Source organism: Ixodes scapularis, unplaced genomic scaffold, assembly GCF_016920785.2.
Source record: "Ixodes scapularis isolate PalLabHiFi unplaced genomic scaffold, ASM1692078v2 PGA_scaffold10__122_contigs__length_95168666, whole genome shotgun sequence".
Classification (NCBI taxonomy): Eukaryota; Metazoa; Arthropoda; class Arachnida; order Ixodida; family Ixodidae; genus Ixodes; species Ixodes scapularis.
The window spans coordinates 41431348-41450903 of record NW_024609836.1 but is presented as its reverse complement, the minus strand read 5'-3'; the positions used below and the strand labels follow the sequence as shown (position 1 = coordinate 41450903).

At 46.7% G+C, this 19556-nt stretch overlaps 1 protein-coding gene across 1 annotated transcript in view; it reads right to left on the bottom strand.

Moving 5' to 3' along the window:
• The window catches only part of LOC120842478 (protein-cysteine N-palmitoyltransferase HHAT-like), a 90201-nt gene that overhangs the window by 1603 nt on the left and 69042 nt on the right, over positions 1-19556 (bottom strand). The window contains exons 9-10 of the mRNA XM_040213609.2: positions 11133-11334; positions 2400-2541 (exon numbers count right to left, since the gene is read on the bottom strand). Coding sequence (XP_040069543.1) covers positions 2400-2541; positions 11133-11334 — 344 coding nt within the window. The remainder of the gene's footprint in view (positions 1-2399; positions 2542-11132; positions 11335-19556) is intronic.

The following is a 19556-nucleotide window of genomic DNA, read 5'->3' as shown; positions in this document are numbered from 1 at the left end:
GACGTCACCGGCATCCGCATCGTCATCGTCATCATCACTGATGACGTTACCGACATCGTCATCATAACTGATGACGTCATCAGTGACGTCACTGGTGTCGTCACCGGCATCCGCATCGTCATCGTCATCATCACTAATGACGTCATCAGCGACGTCACTGATGACGTCACCGACATTCGCATCGTCATCATCACTGGTGAAGTCATCAGTGACGTCACTAATGACGGCAGCGGTACCCGCATCGTCATCGTCACTGATGACGTCATCAGTGACGTCAGTGATGACATCATCGGCATTGGGATCACGTGACCCCCCTGGTTAGTTTAACCCCCCCAGTGCCGTTCCCTCCTCCTCCTCAAGAGCTGCGCTCTAATTTGGCGTTACAGGGAGTTGTAAGCGGCTTTCACTTTTTTTCTTCCTTTCAGTCGTGAATCATCGGATGCAACTTATGTTCATCTAGCATGCTGTGTGAAGATGTCGGAGTGGTCCTATAGATCTACGACCATTGTGTACTTGCCTATGTGTCGTCCGTCATGCCGTGGATCGGCATGACCTCTAGATGTCATTCTCCAAAATGCATTTTAACTAGGGCTGGGAAATTGATCGATTAACCTACCGATTAATCGATTGAGGATTTAATCGCGATTAACTTTTTAATCAGTAAAATTTTGACGAACCTAGAAAGGTAAAAACTCTGCGCTTTCACGGCGCAGACGTGGACGAGTACACCTGTATGAGAAGCAAACTTTAGGCTAAATTTTAGCCTAAAGTAAGCAGCAGGGACGAGATTAGTAACTCCAGACAATTTCACTAGGTTACACGTGTCCCGTCCATTTCAACGCCGTTCGAGTGTCTGTTTAGCGCAGCAGAGACTATTGTGAGCAATCAAGGGAGATCGCATTTATCGGAAAATATCAAAGATCTTCTTTTCCTCGTGTAGCTGAAGTAATAACCTGTGAGCGTGAGCGTCTTTGAACTGTTCTGAACTACACATTGGGGCTGATTCGAAATGCAAATGGTTTATTCCGCCGTTTGTCCCAAAATTCACAAAAAACAAAAGTTTTGTTTTTTAAATATTTTGTTTGAAAATGAACGAGGCCGATTATGGATTAATTAATCGATTAAAGGGTGGCAATTCATCGGGTTAAACGTTTTAATTGACGCCCAGCCCTAATTTCAAGGCGCAATAAAGCTTAAGGCGCCTGGACTTCAAAATGTCATTGGTTCCCTTATTTCGTTTTCCCGTGACTGTATGGTGAAATTGTTGTTTTTCCTTAGCCTGATCACGTACATGGTTAAAATGAGAAAAATCGTTTTGAGAATAGTCAAAACCAGAAAGTATGTTTTTAGTAAGTTTGGAATGAGAGAGGTTAAAATGAGAAAAAGCATCTTTGGGAATGGTCAAAACGCGAAAGTAAGTTTTGAGAACGGTTTAAGTGAGAAAGGAAGAAAAGCGAAAGTTGTTTTGGGCTGGGTTGAAATGAGAAGGTGGAAACGAGAAGGTGGAAATGCGAACGGGTTCAAATCAGAGCCACGCTCGGCGAGTTGCAAGCGATGGCTTAGCCCGCGGAGAAAAAGAGGAGTTTTATCCTTATGTGTACCTATCAGACTCGCTTCGAAACAGGTTATATATTAAAATCATTCGGAATCTGCGCGTATCGCAGGGCTTTCATTGGTCCACACAATGTAGTCCGCGAGAAAAAAATGAGTCCATAGGTTTTTCTATTACCCTGAGATGAATAGGCGGTTTTGTAATCTAGGACTTGGTGTATGTGTGAGTTAACACATTTTAAACAATATAATATCAAAAATGACTTCAGTGCCCCTTTAAGGTTATCTGTACGCCGTGCAAGTTCGTTTGTTTACCCCCTGAAAGCGCCGACGTGTTTTTTTATCGCCCCAATCTCGTCCGTGACGGCTCGCGCTTGGCTGCCTCGTCATCGCTTGCTCCCTGGGCGTTCTCTATGTTGCTCTTTGACTGGCGCGCCCCAGCTTACGTTCCGATGCATCAAAGACGAATTTTGGAACAATTTCTTGCCGTATAAAATTTGAGAAACAACAAAAACTGGTGTGTGTAGTTTCTGCAGGATGTTTTATACAATATAATGAAACCGTGTATCTTCTTTCTGTACGCCTCCTCTACTATCAGAGGTTTTTTGTTTTGTTTAAAAAAAAAAAAAGGACGGAAGTTTTTTTTTTTTTTTTTATGGGTATTTCTTAAAGCGTTGAGCAAGAAACACCGAAGCGCAGTCTAGGGTGTTTCTTTGGTCCAATCTTTTGAGATTATGCAAGAACAAAGGGACGCGCTTTGAACATCAAAACAAACAAAAAAGTGTCGTTAAATTTGGCGTTGGCGGACATACACTTTCTTGGAGAGATAACACGCTTTTGCTGCTTACCCAGAATCACTCTGTGGAAAAATATGGTGCCCACCTCCATGTTGGTGAGAAAGAAGGCACAGGAGAACATGGAGAGCAAGTAGAGACCAGACCCCAGCACAGCCTTTAGGACCCGCAGCCGGAACCCGTGCAGGTAGGTCGCCTGCAGTTATTTATTGAGGAGCTATTGGGATATCCTTATGGAGTAAAGCCATCTGGCAAATTGGGGTTCTAATTGGCCTATTCAAGCGTCCCGCACTCTCGGAAGCAGCAGACGATCGGTTCCTTGCGCAATCTGTTGTTTGAGATAATGCGGCTTGTATCAGTAAACCAGCAGCGAACTCTGCGGTTTCACGAGGATTGAAATCTTCTAATGTGGCGTTGACGTAACGCATCATGACGGGACCACCCAGGACGGTGGCGACACGATAGGGCTGGTGACATTGGTGGCTCTTAAATATCTGACAGTGAGAGGGCAGAACGTCATACCAGAAGGTCAATGCGATTGGTAGGTTTAATAATACGATCAACCATACATCTCTCCCTCTTCTTCTTCCTCAACCCATACTTCAACAGCTTGTTTTTTTTTCTTCTTTATTTTTGGGGGGTTTGCAAACATCCTTCCGAGCAAGCGAAGCTAGGTGTGTCTCGAGTAGATGAAGCTTTTGAACCGGTTGTCTATATAGACGCTTTACAGCAGCTGTGCATGGGCGCCGCCATAACTGACCTTCAGATTTTGTTCCCTCTTATTCCGTTCGCTTCACTTCATCATTACCACAATAGGACAGGTTATTGCCATTTTAGATGCTACTGTGTTCTTGTGCCCAGCATAGGCCCTAGTGAAGACCCGTCAACGCCCGCTTCAGTGGCTCGGCATCTCGGCAAGACAAGAGAAGGGCGGCTATGGCGGCTCAATCTGGCGCGTGTGTAAAGCGTCTATACATTTCCATTTTTGTCTTTGACGAAGCATGCTCTTATGTGACCATCTTTTCCAACGTAGACCTACCTCTGTTACACTGGCGAGCTTCCAAAACTATTTTGGGCATTTTTTGCCTTCAGGCAGAACGATGAGGCTTTGTCTAACCAGAAAATGAGCTCGGCTGACTGATGTCGGTTCTTCAACATCAGAATAAAAATAAGTTAATGGTCGTTAAATTATAATGGCCTTTACTTCCACCAGCATCGTTCACAGTCCTTCAAAACTGAAACTGATTCTTTTGAAAACCTTCCTTAAAACTGTCATTGCTGAACGAACTAACCTGTCCCATCATCCGACTCACCAAGGAGCGCTTTCAACTATAAATTTGCATTAAATTTTCCGTTGCGCAAGGTATGACGAGAAGTCTGGGTGACTCCCAAGAATTCCAAACCATCCCTAAGCAATTCGAGCCTTCTTGAATGATTTAGCCTTGTCAGAGAAAATAATGCTTGGTATCCCACTTCGGGAAATGAATCCTCGAAATGCAAGAAAAGCTTCGGCAGGGAGCTCGCTTGAGAGCTCCAGATGGACAGCCCTAACGGTAGCGCACGTAAACAAGCCAATATACGCATTAAAGCTGTTAGTTTCTACATTGGCTTTCTTCTTATATAAAGGTCCGGCGAAGTCAGTGCCCGTAATGTCAAACGGCGTTGTAATATTTACTCGCTCCGCAAGTAGAAGTCCGAAGGTCAGAGGTGTTGGCTTTGTACGGAACCTCGAACATAAGAGGCACTTCCTGAAAGTCTTTTTTGTCAACTGTCGAGCTCTAGGGGTCCAAAACCGCTGTCGTAGGGTGGTCATTTTGCTAGATACTCCTTTATGCAGAACTTGGTAATGATTATTCATAATAATAAGCTCTGTCAGATGAAAGAGCTTATTGTCATGGATGTTTGGTAGTATGACTGGATGTTTCACAGAGCAAGGGAAAGAGAATTGTTTCAGCCCTCCTGTTAGCCTGAGTGAATGATTGACGTCAAAAAATGGGTGCAGGTCCGACAAAGAAGAGGTCGGTTTCATGTTGCGAATGCTCGATACCAGTTGAACCTCCCTTGCAAAGGCTTCTCCTTGAACTTGCTCTATCCTGTATCGTTCTGCTGCAGCGTATTCTCCGGCCATAACATCGGAACGTCACTCTCTACACTCCTCCCACTTGTTCCTTTCTTCTCCGGCAAGAAACGGCGAGCCCTCACCACGCGCGGGCCGGTTGCCTGAACGGCGCCAGTTGGCAAACCGCTGATCGCGGAAACTGGCCTTGGACGGCAGCCCCCGGCAGCCGGTGGCGGGCGGCAAGCCTCCGCATTTTAGTGTGCCCGGGCCTTAAGCCAGGGGGACGTGTGGACCTAGAAGCGAAATCCGCCGCCGCGTTTGTCTAGTTTCCAAAGGGCGCGTGGTTGTGACGTGATTGAAAACAGTCCAATCAGGTGACCCGGATCTGTCCCATTGTTTTACTCCATGAGGAAATCTCAATGCGCAGCCTGTACAGAAATGACATTTATTACCGTATACTATAAATATATAATGGCTGAAATATGGCCATAGACCGCCACATAAACAGCAAGTACTGCCGTATCCGGACAGTTCATGCATATGAGAAACACCCTCTGATATTATCACGTCACATTGCATACTTTTGACCACCATGTAAGAGGAGGGGAGTGAAGCTGCTTTTGTACGAATTGGGATTGACGGGGTTAACCTTCTATAATCTTCTGGGGGTTGAATAGCGACATCTTTGCATATCCCCGAGGTGCAAAAGAGAATCCTGATAAGAGGGGAGCTCCTTCTTTCCCTTTTTTTTTTTTGGTGGTCATCGTAGCGCTCCTTGAATGACGTCACGTGCAAGCCATGTATACCTCCCATTGACAATTGCAGACTGCAGCGCCAAATCTGCCCTGACGGCCGTGGGGTATCTACAAAAACAACACGAAAAAAAAAAATGCGGGCGCCGTCGTCATGGCAGTTGTTAGGCCATGGGACGGGATCTGAGGGGTGTTGTCTCTCCTCCCCCCGCTCTCTCGCACACGGCGACAATAGGGTGCAAGTTTGTTCGGAGTTCGGAGCAGCCACCGAACTCCAAACGAGCTTGCATCCTTGCATCCTATCGTCGCCGCGAGGGTGAGACAAGCAGGAGCTGCTCTGAACTCCGAACGAGCTCGAATCCCATTGCCGCCGTCTCGTCCTTCTACAAAACAATCTAATGGCATTTTTTACCTTTTTTTTGCAAATGTCGGACGCTTCCATAATGATTGCACTTGACTTTGCGTCGCTCGATTGAGATCGGCTTGGCAACAGTGCCTGCCCAGTGATAGCCACTTTTCATTAAATCATAACTAAATGAATGCAAAGTGCACCCAGCCGCTGGTGTTGCGCGGCCTAAAGGGTCCCTGCAAGGACTTTTTTACTGGTTTTTGGTTTGCACCGAACCTGAGCGCACTGAACGTAGTAACTTAATTAAACTTTTCTTTTCTCGAATTTTGCTTCATTTTAGAAGTTATAGGCAAATTAAAATTACAAAGACAAGCAATAAATAACTTCTTCATGACCTCCTTGGTCGCTTGAGTGGCCGTGAACTAGAGGAGGGGTAGTGAGCTCAGCCAGCGCTCACGGCTGCCGCACTCCGTGTCGGCGGCTCGAGAGGGCGCCACTAAAGCATGTTCTGGATAGGCTGTATGAAGCGGGCAGCCAGGCCGGCTCGCATTGCATTTGCTGCGCGATTAAACTCTAATTCGGCATGAAACTTCATTGGCCACAAACGACAGCAAACACTGTGTAAAGATCAGTTCAGAACGGGAGCCACCTCGCGCTGCCATACCGCCAAACCGCAAGCCAAACCGCTCGCCGAAGGGCTTCGCAACGCTCGGAACCGGTCGGATCCTCGAGCCCGTATACTTCCGTGGCGCCGCCGCGTACATCCGGGAACTTTTTTACGCTCGCCGCTCGTCGGTGCCTGACCCCACTTCACCTTTCTAGTATGCGCCGCCTTTTCCACCGCTTGGTGGCGGGTATGTCGACGGGTCATATCTTGTTTCCGTACTTTATAAGCTGCATCTGTTTCTTTTTTTATCTAAACTACTGAAGAAAAACTACTTCTATAAATAATTCAAATGGTTCGCGCCAGTTATATTTTGTATTTCGACTAAAAAGAAGCTTTTAGCGGCTCTGACCAGTAGTAAGCCCAGGACCAAAGACTTCACATATCGCGCGCTTTCGGCACCGCGGGTCGCCCCCGTAGGTGGAGGAGGTTTTTTTCGTCGTCCGGTTAAATTATGACGCACTGATATTTAAATACTTTCTCCGTGCCCGCTGGCTTGCCCTTACCCCAAGGGACGTGGAAACCGCAAAAAAGGTAGGCGTTTGAATATGTGCAGGGCCCCTTTAAGGGGTTAAAGGGCTACTCCACCGATTTTTTCATTGTCTCCGATTTGCTTGAAATTTTGCTAAACTAACCAACAAACATCGCGAAAATAGTATCCCAAATATTAGGTCAAAATATTGTTTTTTCGCGAAGTTATTGAATTTACAGTTTTGGTCCTCACCGTGTTTTTCAAGCTCGAAGTCTCTACTGGCAACAGTGAAAAAGTGACGTCAGTGGAAGGCAGGGGTTCACTCTTTGGGCTGTAGATTTTGTTTTAAACTGATTCGAAGCAGTTTCATGGTGTCAAATGAATGCTTGGGAAGCTCGCTGCAGTATCCTCGCTCCATCACGGAGCAAATGATCGGCATATTCTATTTTTTGGCTGCTTGCTCGACTGGCAAGCCTGCCTGCCACTGACGTCACGGCCCTGAAAAGCGCGCGTATATTTGAATGTTGGTTTTTGCATCATTTTCATTTGCCGATTTCGCAATAACTATTAAGAATTTCGCGATTCTAAATAGCATACCGGAGAGAGTAAAGGCCGGGGAGTCAGAAAATATAGTTAGTTGAGGTAGCTCAAAAAATCGGTGGAGTACCCCTTTAAGGGGGTGCCTTTTCACATTGCCAGTCTGAGCGCAAGTCCAAACTTCCTTTTCAAGTTCTCCTTTTTTAGGTACGTTCTTTATACAGAAAAAAAATTTTCACTTCACGGCACAACAAAGTAACAAAATGTACACGAAACTACTATTCAAGTGTTCACAGACCTGCAATCACACATTGAACTTTGCTGTAATCAGCGACAGTGATTCGAACGCCACGGTCTCTCGCAGAGTCTTTGGCTTTCTTCTGCAGCTCGAGCTTCTGCTCCATGCACGTGCTACTGAGTTGCGGTCCGCAAACACCGATCCGCCCAAACCACTCATCTTAACTTAAAGGCCCTGTTCTTTCTGACCCTCTAGAAAAGTATGCTAATCTGAAACATGCACCACTAGGTTTTCGGCAATCCGAAACTGTATAATCCAAAGAAGGAAGCAGCCCCTGTTTTTACCTTTCATCCCTCGGGAACCGAAAGAACTATAGAGCAGTTGCCACCGTAATTAGGGCCGTACCGAGCCAGCAAAAAATTACAGGAGGATGCTTAAGCTTTTAAGAGTGAAACGCGATAGCTAAACATATAAACCTGCAAGCGTGTCTGCGTGGCGACAAGAAAGCAATCGCGAAATTGTCAAAAATGCTCATTTGTTTTGTAAGTGTTCGTGTAGCGTCGCCAATGGGAGCAAATGTGCTGGGTTTTGACATGGGCGCTGGGAAAGCAGGCCCATACTTGTACACGTTAACTAAAACAAAAATAAGAAATTACATTTACAATTACTTATGGCTAAACTAAATGTAACTAAATACAGTTACAATTACACTTTCATAAAAGTAAGTGGCCGTTACTTCAGAAAAGCTCAAGGTACACCTAAGCACTTCTTATGAGATGTGAATGCGAAAGCATGCAAGCCGCTTGTATGCTCCCTTTGTCGTCTGCTCGTCTGCTCCCTTTGTCGTCTGCTCGTCTGCTCCCTTTGTCGTCTGCTGCGTACTTTTCGAGCGCAGCGGCCAGTGGGAGCCCCGTCGACGCGCGCCAGTCAATGGAACCGAAGAATCGGGGAAACTAGGTGCCGTTTTCGCGCTTCAAACTGATGACGTCAGCTCGCTCCATGGGACAGTTAATGCTTTCGCATTAAAAGTAATCAGTTACTTTCGGGGCGTTACTTTCAACCCTACCTTCCTGGGGTGAGAAACAAGACAAGTGTTATGGAAGCGTTTATTGCATCCGCCACTCACATTTCTTTTTTTACTTTGAGCAACACCCGGCTCTCAAAAGTCTCATCGGACATCTTGCCTCGTTTCTATGAGGAGACGTCCACTTCGCGTTCACACACTGTGGTGTGAGTGAACAAAAGAGTTGGAAACAAAATAGAAACATCTGACCATTTTATCCCGAACGCTTTTTTTTTCTTTTGCTCCGGTTCGCGCGAAAGCGCGTCTCCCAGCACGAGCTCTTGGCACTGACAGTGATGCAATGACGTTTTGTTATACTCTTAAGACCGGTTATAAGGAAATAGCGGCTACAGCGAAGCGATCACGATTTCCGATACCCGATGTCGGTTATAACGAAATAGCGAATGTAACGAAGTGATTTCCGATTCCAATTTGACTTCGTTATAACTAATCTCGACAGTAGGCGATCTTTCTTTTTCCAAGAAAGGCGTGCAGTGGGCATCGGGCACTACAAAACACCCAAGTTTGAACTGATTTTTTAACGCTGCGGCGTAGCTCAGTGGTAACGCCTCTCCTTCGCACGCAGGGGATTCAGCTTCGATTCCCATCGGGAGCCGGCAATCTTTTTCAAGGATTTGGAAACCTCGACGACAGGCGCCCTCCATCGACAACTACAACATCGACAACGGACGTCACTTCTAGAGCTGGGAAGAGCCCATCACAGCTAAGGTTGTAAAAAGGGGAATCGTGGCAGGCCACAATCCATGTTCGACTTGCCATGCCGATGATATTTGGGGGAGTTCAGATGTTTCCTTCAGGGTTCTTTAATCAAAGTTCTATGAGACCGACAAAAGCACCCTGAATTGATCTGAATATTTGGACACGTTGAAAATGAATAAAATAACTTTCTTCGTCCTAGTGAATACAAGCTAAAACCTAAGCATGATAAAAAAAAAAGCCTGATAAACAGAGACGAAGAACGGGTAAAGAATACGACAGGACAACGGCTGTGTCCTGTCGTATTCTTTACCCGTTCTCCGTCCTTGTTTATCTGAGGCTGATTTTCATCATGTTTAACTGTTACCATAACTGGCCCAAATCACCACCCTAGAAGATAAAACAAAATAAAGTCTCGCAAAAAAAAAAAAAAAGACTCATGTGTATATGTTTTTGCTGCGTATGCGTGCCAGAACTGTGGCCCTTCGTCACCACAAATTACGCTGGCGTTTGGTTTTCGATGAGAAACTTGATGGTTCCTTGTGGCCACTGCAGAACGGTGGACACTAACAACAGCTCCATCAGCTGTTTCAATGCCGTGACGCCATACCTCGGCAAACCTCACTCATGAGTGCACTCACTCTACTCACTCACTCTCAGACTTGAGTCGAGGGTGAGTACGTGAGTTCCCAAGTTCTAAAACTCATGAGCTTGAGACTGAGCAACGGACGTGAGCTCAGTGAGGGACATGGGCTTGATGGGGGCATGGTTTTTAAAATTGTACTGCGTTTAGTGAGGGGAGTGAGTTTAATGAGGGACTGAGTTTAATTAAGGGCATTTAGTGGTGAGGCCGAATTAAAACTCTGAGTATCACTCGGAGAATTTCGGTGAAAAGTCGATACCTTATAATTAATTGCGTTGTTCCGTCCTGCTTAGAGTACCAAAATAGCTGCGCAAGAGTATAACATTGAAAAAACGGTTAAAGTGCAGGCGAGCTGGTGTAAGTTATACATGATGATTGAAAACCTGAGACTGTGGTTTGAAAAACAGAAAATCGTGAAGTAGAAAGAAAAAGGTACAGACAACGTCTCAATACCAAAAAGGTACAGACAACGTCTTTTGAGACGTTGTCTGTCCCTTTTTCTTTCTACTTCACGATTTTCTGTTTTTCAAACCACAGTCTCAGGTTTTCAATCATCAAGTATAACATTCCTTTTCCTATCACAGCCGACTCCTGATTGGCGTTGATGGGGTTAAATGCTTTAACACACATTAGGGCCCTGCGGGAAGCTGTGCAAGGCGCCGAGTTTTTGGCGGGAAAGATTTTTAGACTTGCGTTCGTTAAAAACACGCATCTTTGGTCAGGTTCATATGCTTCTAAACTTCTTCCCACAATTCAGAGAAATTTGGAAGGCTAGCTAAGCTAACACATTGAAAGCATATTAAGGTTAATTTTTGTTGGCGCATGCTGTTTGAAGGAATATCTTAGAGTCATGTCTCGTTAATATGGACCCCGCTAGATAGAAAACATTTTCGGCGACAAACTGGGTAAATAGATGCATTTTTTCTCTCATTAATATGTACAACTCACATTGTGTGAAGGTGTTTTGGGGAAAACGGAGGCGTTCATATTAAGGAGCTATCACTAAAAAAACAGCATGAGCACTATGTATAGCTTCCGCGACTCCTCTCGAATAAGCCGAGTGGTTTGGTTATATAGAAGGCACTAGTAGTACTTTCGTGTTGGCAGAGAATGTTCCTAACCTTACCAAATTGCATTTTTTGTAACCCTCATTCAAAAAGCGACATTGTAAATCTTTAGGTAAAACACGTATGCAAAGAAACGTGTTTTTTTAACTCCTCTATGGCGGTGCGTAAAAAAATATTAGGACGACGGAAGTGTTCGCACTCCAACGATTGTCCTACAAGGCTTTACCTCCAGGTGCTGACAGAGCCGGCAGCCCCTGATGGCCTTCGTCACAATCTCCAGAGAGATGCCAAGGGCACTGAGCGCACACCAGACCTGCACGGCCCTGGTCATGCTGTGCCAGATGCAGATGAAGCTAAAGCAGGCAACTGTTCCCACGAGCCGAAGCAGCTTCGATCGTCCGCCGCCCCCCAGCGGTTGGTAGATGTACCTGCAACCGGAGGACAGGCGAATGAAATCCGCTGGACTCTCTGTGCTGCCAAAAGAACTGCTAAAGCATTTATAAAATACTTGGCAATAAACCAATCGGATCTTACAGTGTGGTACGCCACAATGTACCGTTGTAATGCACTCCTCTAGTATGCAGCTGCCACTTGTTTCAGCCGGTCGCTCCAATTGGTTCACGGAGGCAGTAGCGTTCAACCTTGGCAACAAGTTATAAGGGAGTGTGCTACGAGATTTCGTTTTGCCACACTCAACCATGCAGAAAAGACACATTGGAGAATTGCCGGATAGATAAAAGTGTATACCCAACAGAAAGCCTAGTTTGCCTGCCCGTTTTCATTTTTATAAATTTTGTTCTGGAGGTTTCGTGGGGATTTTGTAACTGGCGTGTCCATTACAAAACCAGACGATCCTAACGTTCGAGAGTTTCTCGCAGCGCACGAACAAAACCTCGCTTTACAAAACGCTCACACTTTACTAAAAGGTGCCTCCAAGGGCTCATTCACACAGCCCCATTTCCTTACGTTACGTTAGGTTACGACAGCTTAAGTCTCCTTACGTCTAGTGTAGTTGTGGCCAAACTGCGGCTCTTCGCGTGTTAAAGTGCCACTCGCGGCTCCCTCCTCTGCCTCCCCCTCTCTCCCCCCCTTCCTCTCTCTCTGTCTCCCCCCCCAGGAAAGCGTTTTAAATCGAAAGACGGGTTGCGGTTTGGTAGTCTTATACTGCTACCTTAATTACGTATAGTTAGGCTGCTTTTGACTGGGATAGATTGAAAGTAGTTAGAGTTTCGTTTATTTCACTGGACAAAAATTTGCTCCCCCCCCCCCCCCCCCCCCCCCCAGTCCCCCCGCGGCTCTTGGAAGTTTCGTGGTTTTGTTTGCGGCTCTTAGGCCGGGTCAGCCTGGCCACCCCTAATGTGTCCGTACTGCATTTGAAGCGTGGCAACCAAATAAGGAGGTGGCTTTGCACGCGACATATGGAGCACGGATCTGTCAGTAATTCATCACGTAACGTAATAAAACGTAAGCAAGTGCCCCTATGTGAATGGACCTTAATGGGGCGCGAAACATTCAGTTCAATACCGAACTGGAATCAAAAGTGAGAACCGATTGCTTAATGGTATGAACGAAAAGCCACAGTCCTCCAGCAGTATTAGGCTTTAGGCTGCCCAACACTGCACACAGCGGAATGCAAACATTTCAAAAAGCGGGCGTTGCAATATGCCGTTTTAGATCCCATCAAGCAATATTCGCAGTCGGGATTTCTTGGGCACAATGAACGAAGCATGTAATCGTATCCGAGCCCTCGCCGAGCTCTGACGCAGCACTGGTATTCGATACGAGCTGAGCCAAGTCAATGCCGAACGCTGACGCCTCCCTCATGTCCAGTGCATGCTCAGATTGCGCCGCCAAATAATGACGGACTCAGATAATCGGCACAGCAGCTATATTCTAAATGGCGCGCCCTTTTTATAAGGTTGTACTACGACAACACTTAAATAGAGCAATGTGACCCACCCATCGGGACAACAGGCGCCATGCAGTCAGCGTGCGTGCACATTTTCAGCATAACTTGACTAAGTTCGAGCTCTGGTCCCCCTCATCCAGTAAGGGTGTATTCACACGATGGAGATTTCTTCCTAAAAGAGGAGCAAACGTCATCGCTCTTCAAAGTCACATCATCACGCATGCTTGCTTTACTACCACGAGAGCACGAGATCGCAGTTTCGAAATATTCTTCTGCAGAACGAGCGCTCGCGCTAGAAGAGCTCGTCTCAAAGCCTGGAGCGCGGCCTAGCTCGCGCTTGCAGCTTTGGCTGTAGTCTGTACTGCACGTGACCTCGAAGCGCGATGACCGTTTGCTCCTGTCTGTGGAAGGGGTCTTCGTCCTGTGAATACGCCATTAGGGCCACGAAGGGAAGCAGTTGACAGCTCCCCTTCAACAAGGTGAGCGATTTTAGACGGTTCGCTGACACGTATCGTCGGAGAGCTTCGTCATCCTGATTGTCTCGAATGAGACAGTGAGTTTTCTCGTTTCTTAAGGTTGTTCCCAGAAGGAGTGTAGTAGACGATGCAGAAGTGGAGCGTGGCTCAACGAGAACTGGCCCCGCCCTCCGCCAATATTCCCTCTAGGGACTGGCAAGATGACAACGGCAGAGAAATTTTTCAGTTGTGCCGCATTCAGACGCGAGCTCCTCGAGCGTTTAGGCCTCGGTTAAAGCTCGCCGGAAGGCAAAGGGCATGTGCTGCGAATTGAAAACAGACGCCCTACCGTTTTCATCCTGTCAGTATTTATTTATTTATTTTCAGTGCCTACTAACGGCCAGAAGCCTAGGACGGTGGGAGCTTAGGACGGTAGAGAGAGAGAGAAAATAAACATGTTTATTAAATCTTGTTAATTCAAGATGTCGGCGATAAATTCCTGGCAGGTTTTGACGGGGTTTACCAGGAGTGTCCAGAGTAGGTTGTGCTGGGGTCTAGGAGAACTCGGTAAGCGCAGCCATCACAGGCCAACTGGTCGTAGGTGAAAATCTCCGGTACGCCAACTCGCAACAAATCATCTCGTACAAAGAATCGTTTTATGCCACAATATTCGTCACTAGTATCACTCGTTGTAGTACTTTTTACACAACGCGGCGTGGAGTTTTTTTTTTTTTTTCGCTAAAAAAATCAATTGAGTTTTGTATACTATTAGGTAATATTTCAAACAGTTAGTTACCCCTTCCAATTTCAGTTTCAAACGAAATCATTTTGTCGTTTGCAAATAAAGTTTTACATTGTGATATTAAATACGAATACTCGTAGTCACACATAATTGCAAAAAAGAAACCATGGGTTAGGCGTGGAGCTTTGACAAAGAGCTCTTGTCGTCTAGCGCGACCGTTCACGCCCCTCATGTTCATAAAACGCGGAACAACGTATGATGCATTTTTTTTCTTCCAACTGAATGATCGTTTTATTAGGAGTCTTCAGAACTGTTGTGACATATTTAATGTCATGGAACGAAATTTGTCTTTGTGGAACTTACACAGATTATACAAATGTCTCAAATATCACGTGTCCCACACAGCGGCTAGGCTCTTTAAAAATCGACCGGAAAATTCGGTTTCTTAACTTATCGCACTACGATTTTGGGCAGCGTTCCCTATGAAGAGTGTATTTTTTTTTGTAAAATTTTCAAAAAGCGAACTTACCCGAGGAAAAAGTAAAAGAAGAGAAAAAAAAAGGCTTAATTCCTATGGAAATGCAGCGAAGCCACCGGTCTTCAAACAATATGCAGCCCTATTGTTTGAAGGCCGGTGGCTTCGGTGTATTTCCATAGGGGTTAAGCCTTTTCATTTATACATATATATATATATTTTTTTACTTTGTCCTCGGGAAAGTTTGCCCCTTGAAAATGTTACGAAAAAGTGCACCATCTTTGGGCAACGCTGCACGAAGTCGTAGCGCGATAGGTTAAGAAACCAAATTTTGCGGTCGATTTAAAGAGTCTGGCCGCTATTTGGGACAGCCAGTAGATAACTGGAGTTTCTACTAATATTCCGAAGTCCGATGATTTCGGAAACTATGTAGACCAACACGCGGCCCTGACGTCACGCAGCTGTGGTGGCGCGGTGGATGTCACTGTCTATGCGCAGACGCTTGAAGTCACGCGAATGCGGCTTCTGCGCACACGCAGTGCCCACTCCTGGTGTGGGCAAATGCGGGCTTGTTTGTAAACAGCATGTCGGTCTATAGAATAACTTGAAACTCCCGGCATTAAGTGGAATTCGATGCGGAAGGTCGCTTTATTAGCTTACATTGAAAAACTCGTATATGTTGCTCGTAATTCTCGCAGAAACGAAAGCGATAGATGTAGCACGGTCCCGTAATGCGGGTGGGTTGGTATTGTCACGTATTTAAGGACAGAGTTGCGGCGTGGTTCATTCTCATAGCCTTCGTGGTTGGCGTCGTGGATGATGCCACTTACGACCGCCAGGACAGCTTGGGGATCCGTGAAATAAGTGGGTAAGCGCGGTGGAAGTTGTTCAAGCCTTCCAACATTACCCTTAATGACAAAGTGGGATTCCGCATAACACGACGAATGTTTGGAAACAACTGTTTGTTTGAAGCAGACGACAGGAAGATCCCTCCTTCGTCTCGACGCCACTGGCGGGATGCCGGGGCTCTCCTCCCTTCGCTCTGCGCGGCCGACGGGAAAACCCGACTTCCCTCTCCTCGCCACAAGAGGGGAGAGAAGGAGAATTTTTCTATACACGAACTCATCTCTGTCACGTCACGGCGCGGTGGTGGCGCGTCGGTCGCACTTTTGGTCTGGAACTGTGGGCAGAAGTCCCCATGCCAGACGTGTATTCCTGCGTTGTTTTGAAAGGAACCAGACCAAAAACCTGCCTTCTCGTCAAAACGCCGCGACTGGGGCCGTACCAAAAGTGTCGAGAAAGGTTTGAAGGTCAGTTTTCACGTGCTCGGTTCGTCTGAGAATCTGAGGCTGGATTCTCAAAGCGAACTTACGACGAAAAAAATGCGTACGACAAATTTGAGAGAAAATCCGTATTCTCGAAACGAAATTGTCGTAACTTTTGCGCAGGTTACGACAGAATCCTACGACAGCTCCGAAGCTGTCTTACGCACTTTCTACGATCAAATTAGCATGGCCGACAGCGTCGCTCAGTTGCTCGGTCGCGACGACCAACGGACATTTATTTTTCTACCTGCTCTTCTTGCGCGTCCCGACTTCAAGCAGCAAGAAAAAAATAAAGAAGTACTTGAAACCGACCACGACGAACATGAACGCATGGATCCACAAACACCCTGAAAAGGCAACAACGGCAACGATCCCACCGACCAAGCGAGCTCGGCAGAATATATAGGCCTAGCAGGCACTCCGACCCGTTCCGGCGCAGCATTGCTCAGACGGTCCTTGGCCAAGACCGTCTGCCCACGACCGGCTGGCTTGCTGAATGGAATATGCCCGCTCGACCCTTGTTGACCCTCCCCGTATGAATAGTTTAATAGCTGAACTAAATTTCAGAGGTCAACCGATTCCCCTTATCATCTCGATCACCTTGTTTTCCGAGGCAGCGGTGACGAACGCTGTCGTCGAAAAAGGACTCCCCGATTCTATCTCCTTGTTTTGTGTGATATAGAGCTCAAATAAACGCCGTATGGATTACCTTCGCAACACGGTATGTACACTTTGTTATTAGTATGCCATTTTTAACTGCCGAGCTGTATCAGTTTGTGGGAGCTACGCGATGCCGGTCCAACCTTTCTTTGCCGAGTGTCACGTCAGTATCGAGTTACAATCGTAGAAGATCGGTCCCGAAGCGCTTACCAAAACGCAGTCTGAATCCAGCACCTCGATCAAACGCACGCGTCCGCTCCGACTGTGAACAGGTATTTGCGTGACTCTTGCTGACACTCTCGTTGTTCAAACGTATTTTTTTTAACGTCGGCTCACTCCTGCATTTCCGAGGCCGCGAGGAACGCCGCGGCGGTTTGTTTCCTTCTACGTCGCTTTGCAAACGACTGGCACGGGGCTTTTACCAACGATGACAGTTGTGTTGACTTCGTAGCGATCGAGTTTGTAGCAGTCAACGAAGCGTTTAAATCTTGTTAGCGTCGATATACCACTGCACGGAGACGAACCCCAGACAAGCGGTGGTGGAAAGGTCTCCCGTGTTTATGAGAATCAGCTTGAACACTAAACATTTACACACAGGCAGGACAGGACATACACAGAGCTGTCTATCAACGAGTGGTTAGCCTGTGTTTGTTATTAAAAATCAACGTGCTCCGAACTATGCCTAGCTCTCTAATTGGTTGTTCGTATTGCCGAAGACGCCGTTGCCATAGCAACATCACCGGAAGTCATCGTTTCTCCGTAAGAGGTCGTAACTTTCCTCCTCTCACTTAAGAACGCGTTTCTGAATACCGTTCTCGCCTCATCTTACGATGATCGTAACTTTACGAACTTCGTAGCTAAGTGGTCGTAGATAAAAAACCTCTTACCTAAGACAACTTAGCTACGAAGTTCGTAAAGTTACGATCATCGTAAGATGAGGCGAGAACGGTATTCACAAACGCGTTCTTAAGTGAGAGGAGGAAAGTTACGACCTCTTACGGAGAAACGATGACTTCCGGTGCTGTTGCTATGGCAACGGCGTCTTCGGCAATACGAACAACCAATTAGAGAGCTAGGCATAGTTCGGAGCACGTTGATTTTTAATAACAAACACAGGCTAACCACTCGTTGATAGACAGCTCTGTGTATGTCCTGTCCTGTCTGTGTGTAAATGTTTAGTGTTCAAGCTGATTCTCATAAACACGGGAGACCTTTCCACCACCGCTTGTCTGGGGTTCGTGTCCGTGCAGTGGTACATCGACGCTAACAAGATTTAAACGCTTCGTGGACTGCTACAAACTCGATCGCTACGAAGTCAACACAACTGTCATCGTTGGTAAAAGCCCCGTGCCAGTCGTTTGCAAAGCGACGTAGAAGGAAACAAACCGCCGCGGCGTTTCTCGCGGCCACGAGAGTGTCAGCAAGAGTCACGCAAATACCTGTTCACACTCGGAGCGGACGCGTGCGTTTGATCGAAGTGCTGGATTCAGACTGCGTTTCGGTAAGCGCTTCGGGACCGATCTTCTACGATTGTAACTCGATACTGACGTGACACTCGGCAAAGAAAGGTTGGACCGGCATCGCGTAGCTCCGACAAACTGATACAGCTCGACAGTTAAAAATGGCATACTAATAACAAAGTGTACATACCGTGTTGCGAAGGTAATCCATACGGCGTTTATTTGAGCTCTATATCACACAAAACAAGGAGATAGAATCGAGGAGTCCCTTTTCGACGACAGCGTTCGTCACCGCTGCCTCGTATAACAAGGTGATCGAGATGATAAGGGGAATCGGTTGACCTCTGAAATTTAGTTCAGCTATCAAACTATTCATACGGGGAGGGTCAACAAGGGTCGCGCGGGCATATTCCATTCAGCAAGCCAGCCGGTCGTGGGCAGACGGTCTTGGCCAAGGACCGTCTGAGCAATGCTGCGCCGGAACGGGTCGGAGTGCCTGCTAGGCCTATATATTCTGCCGAGCTCGCTTGGTCGGTGGGATCGTTGCCGTTGTTGCCTTTTCAGGGAGTTTGTGGATCCATGCGTTCATGTTCGTCGTGGTCGGTTTCAAGTACTTCTTTATTTTTTTCTTGCTGCTTGAAGTCGGGACGCGCAAGAAGAGCAGGTAGAAAAATAAATGTCCGTTGGTCGTCGCGACCGAGCAACTGAGCGACGTTGTCGGCCATGCTAATTTGATCGTAGAAAGTGCGTAAGACAGCTTCGGAGCTGTCGTAGGATTCTGTCGTAACCTGCGCAAAAGTTACGACAATTTCGTTTCGAGAATACGGATTTTCTCTCAAATATGTCGTACGCATTTGTTTCGTCGTAAGTTCGCTTTGAGAATCCGGCCTCTGGCCTCTGGATATATGCCGTGAGATGGGGAAAGCAGACGCCGTCGGACAACGATTGCTTGGGCGGGAAGCACTTTGGGTTGAATTTACGGATACTTATGGTCATCAGATTTATTTGTTTCGTTCCAACATGAACGCCAGAAAACCGTCAAGTTGTGCGGACCACCTGCGGACTACGTTTAGTGCGCCTTCAAGTTCAAACGGCCGCCTGATCGTTCGAACTGTCGTCTGCTCTTTTAAACGTTTCCGCTTGTCGCCTGCTCTCTTATGGTGAATTCGGGTGGTCGCCTCTCCCCTCTGACCTTGATTCAGCAGAGCGCCCCCTCCTCGCCGCCAGAGCTACTGGGGATCCCTTTGCAGCCGATCACAACCGCTGGCTTCAGAGCGCTCCGAAATTCTCAGAGCAGTCACGGAATTAAAATTTCTGGACATTGGTTATGCATTAAAAACAACACGATCTTACAGCGTACGGTGGACGATTGAGCAAAATTTACGCTCGCAACGTGATGAAATAACGGTTTTGACGTAAATTGTTTAACTCGTCGGCATGTAAAAAAAAGAAAACAAAACAAACATATGCGAATTGATTTTTGCAGAACGGAACGAAAGCCAACGCTTGGAAACAGATGTCAACTCATCGCGTTTTCGACAGTGAACGCGTTGCGATAGCGGTCATGCGTACGACTGAGCAGGCGAATAAAAAAATGGTTAATAAACCGCATTTTTCTCACGGC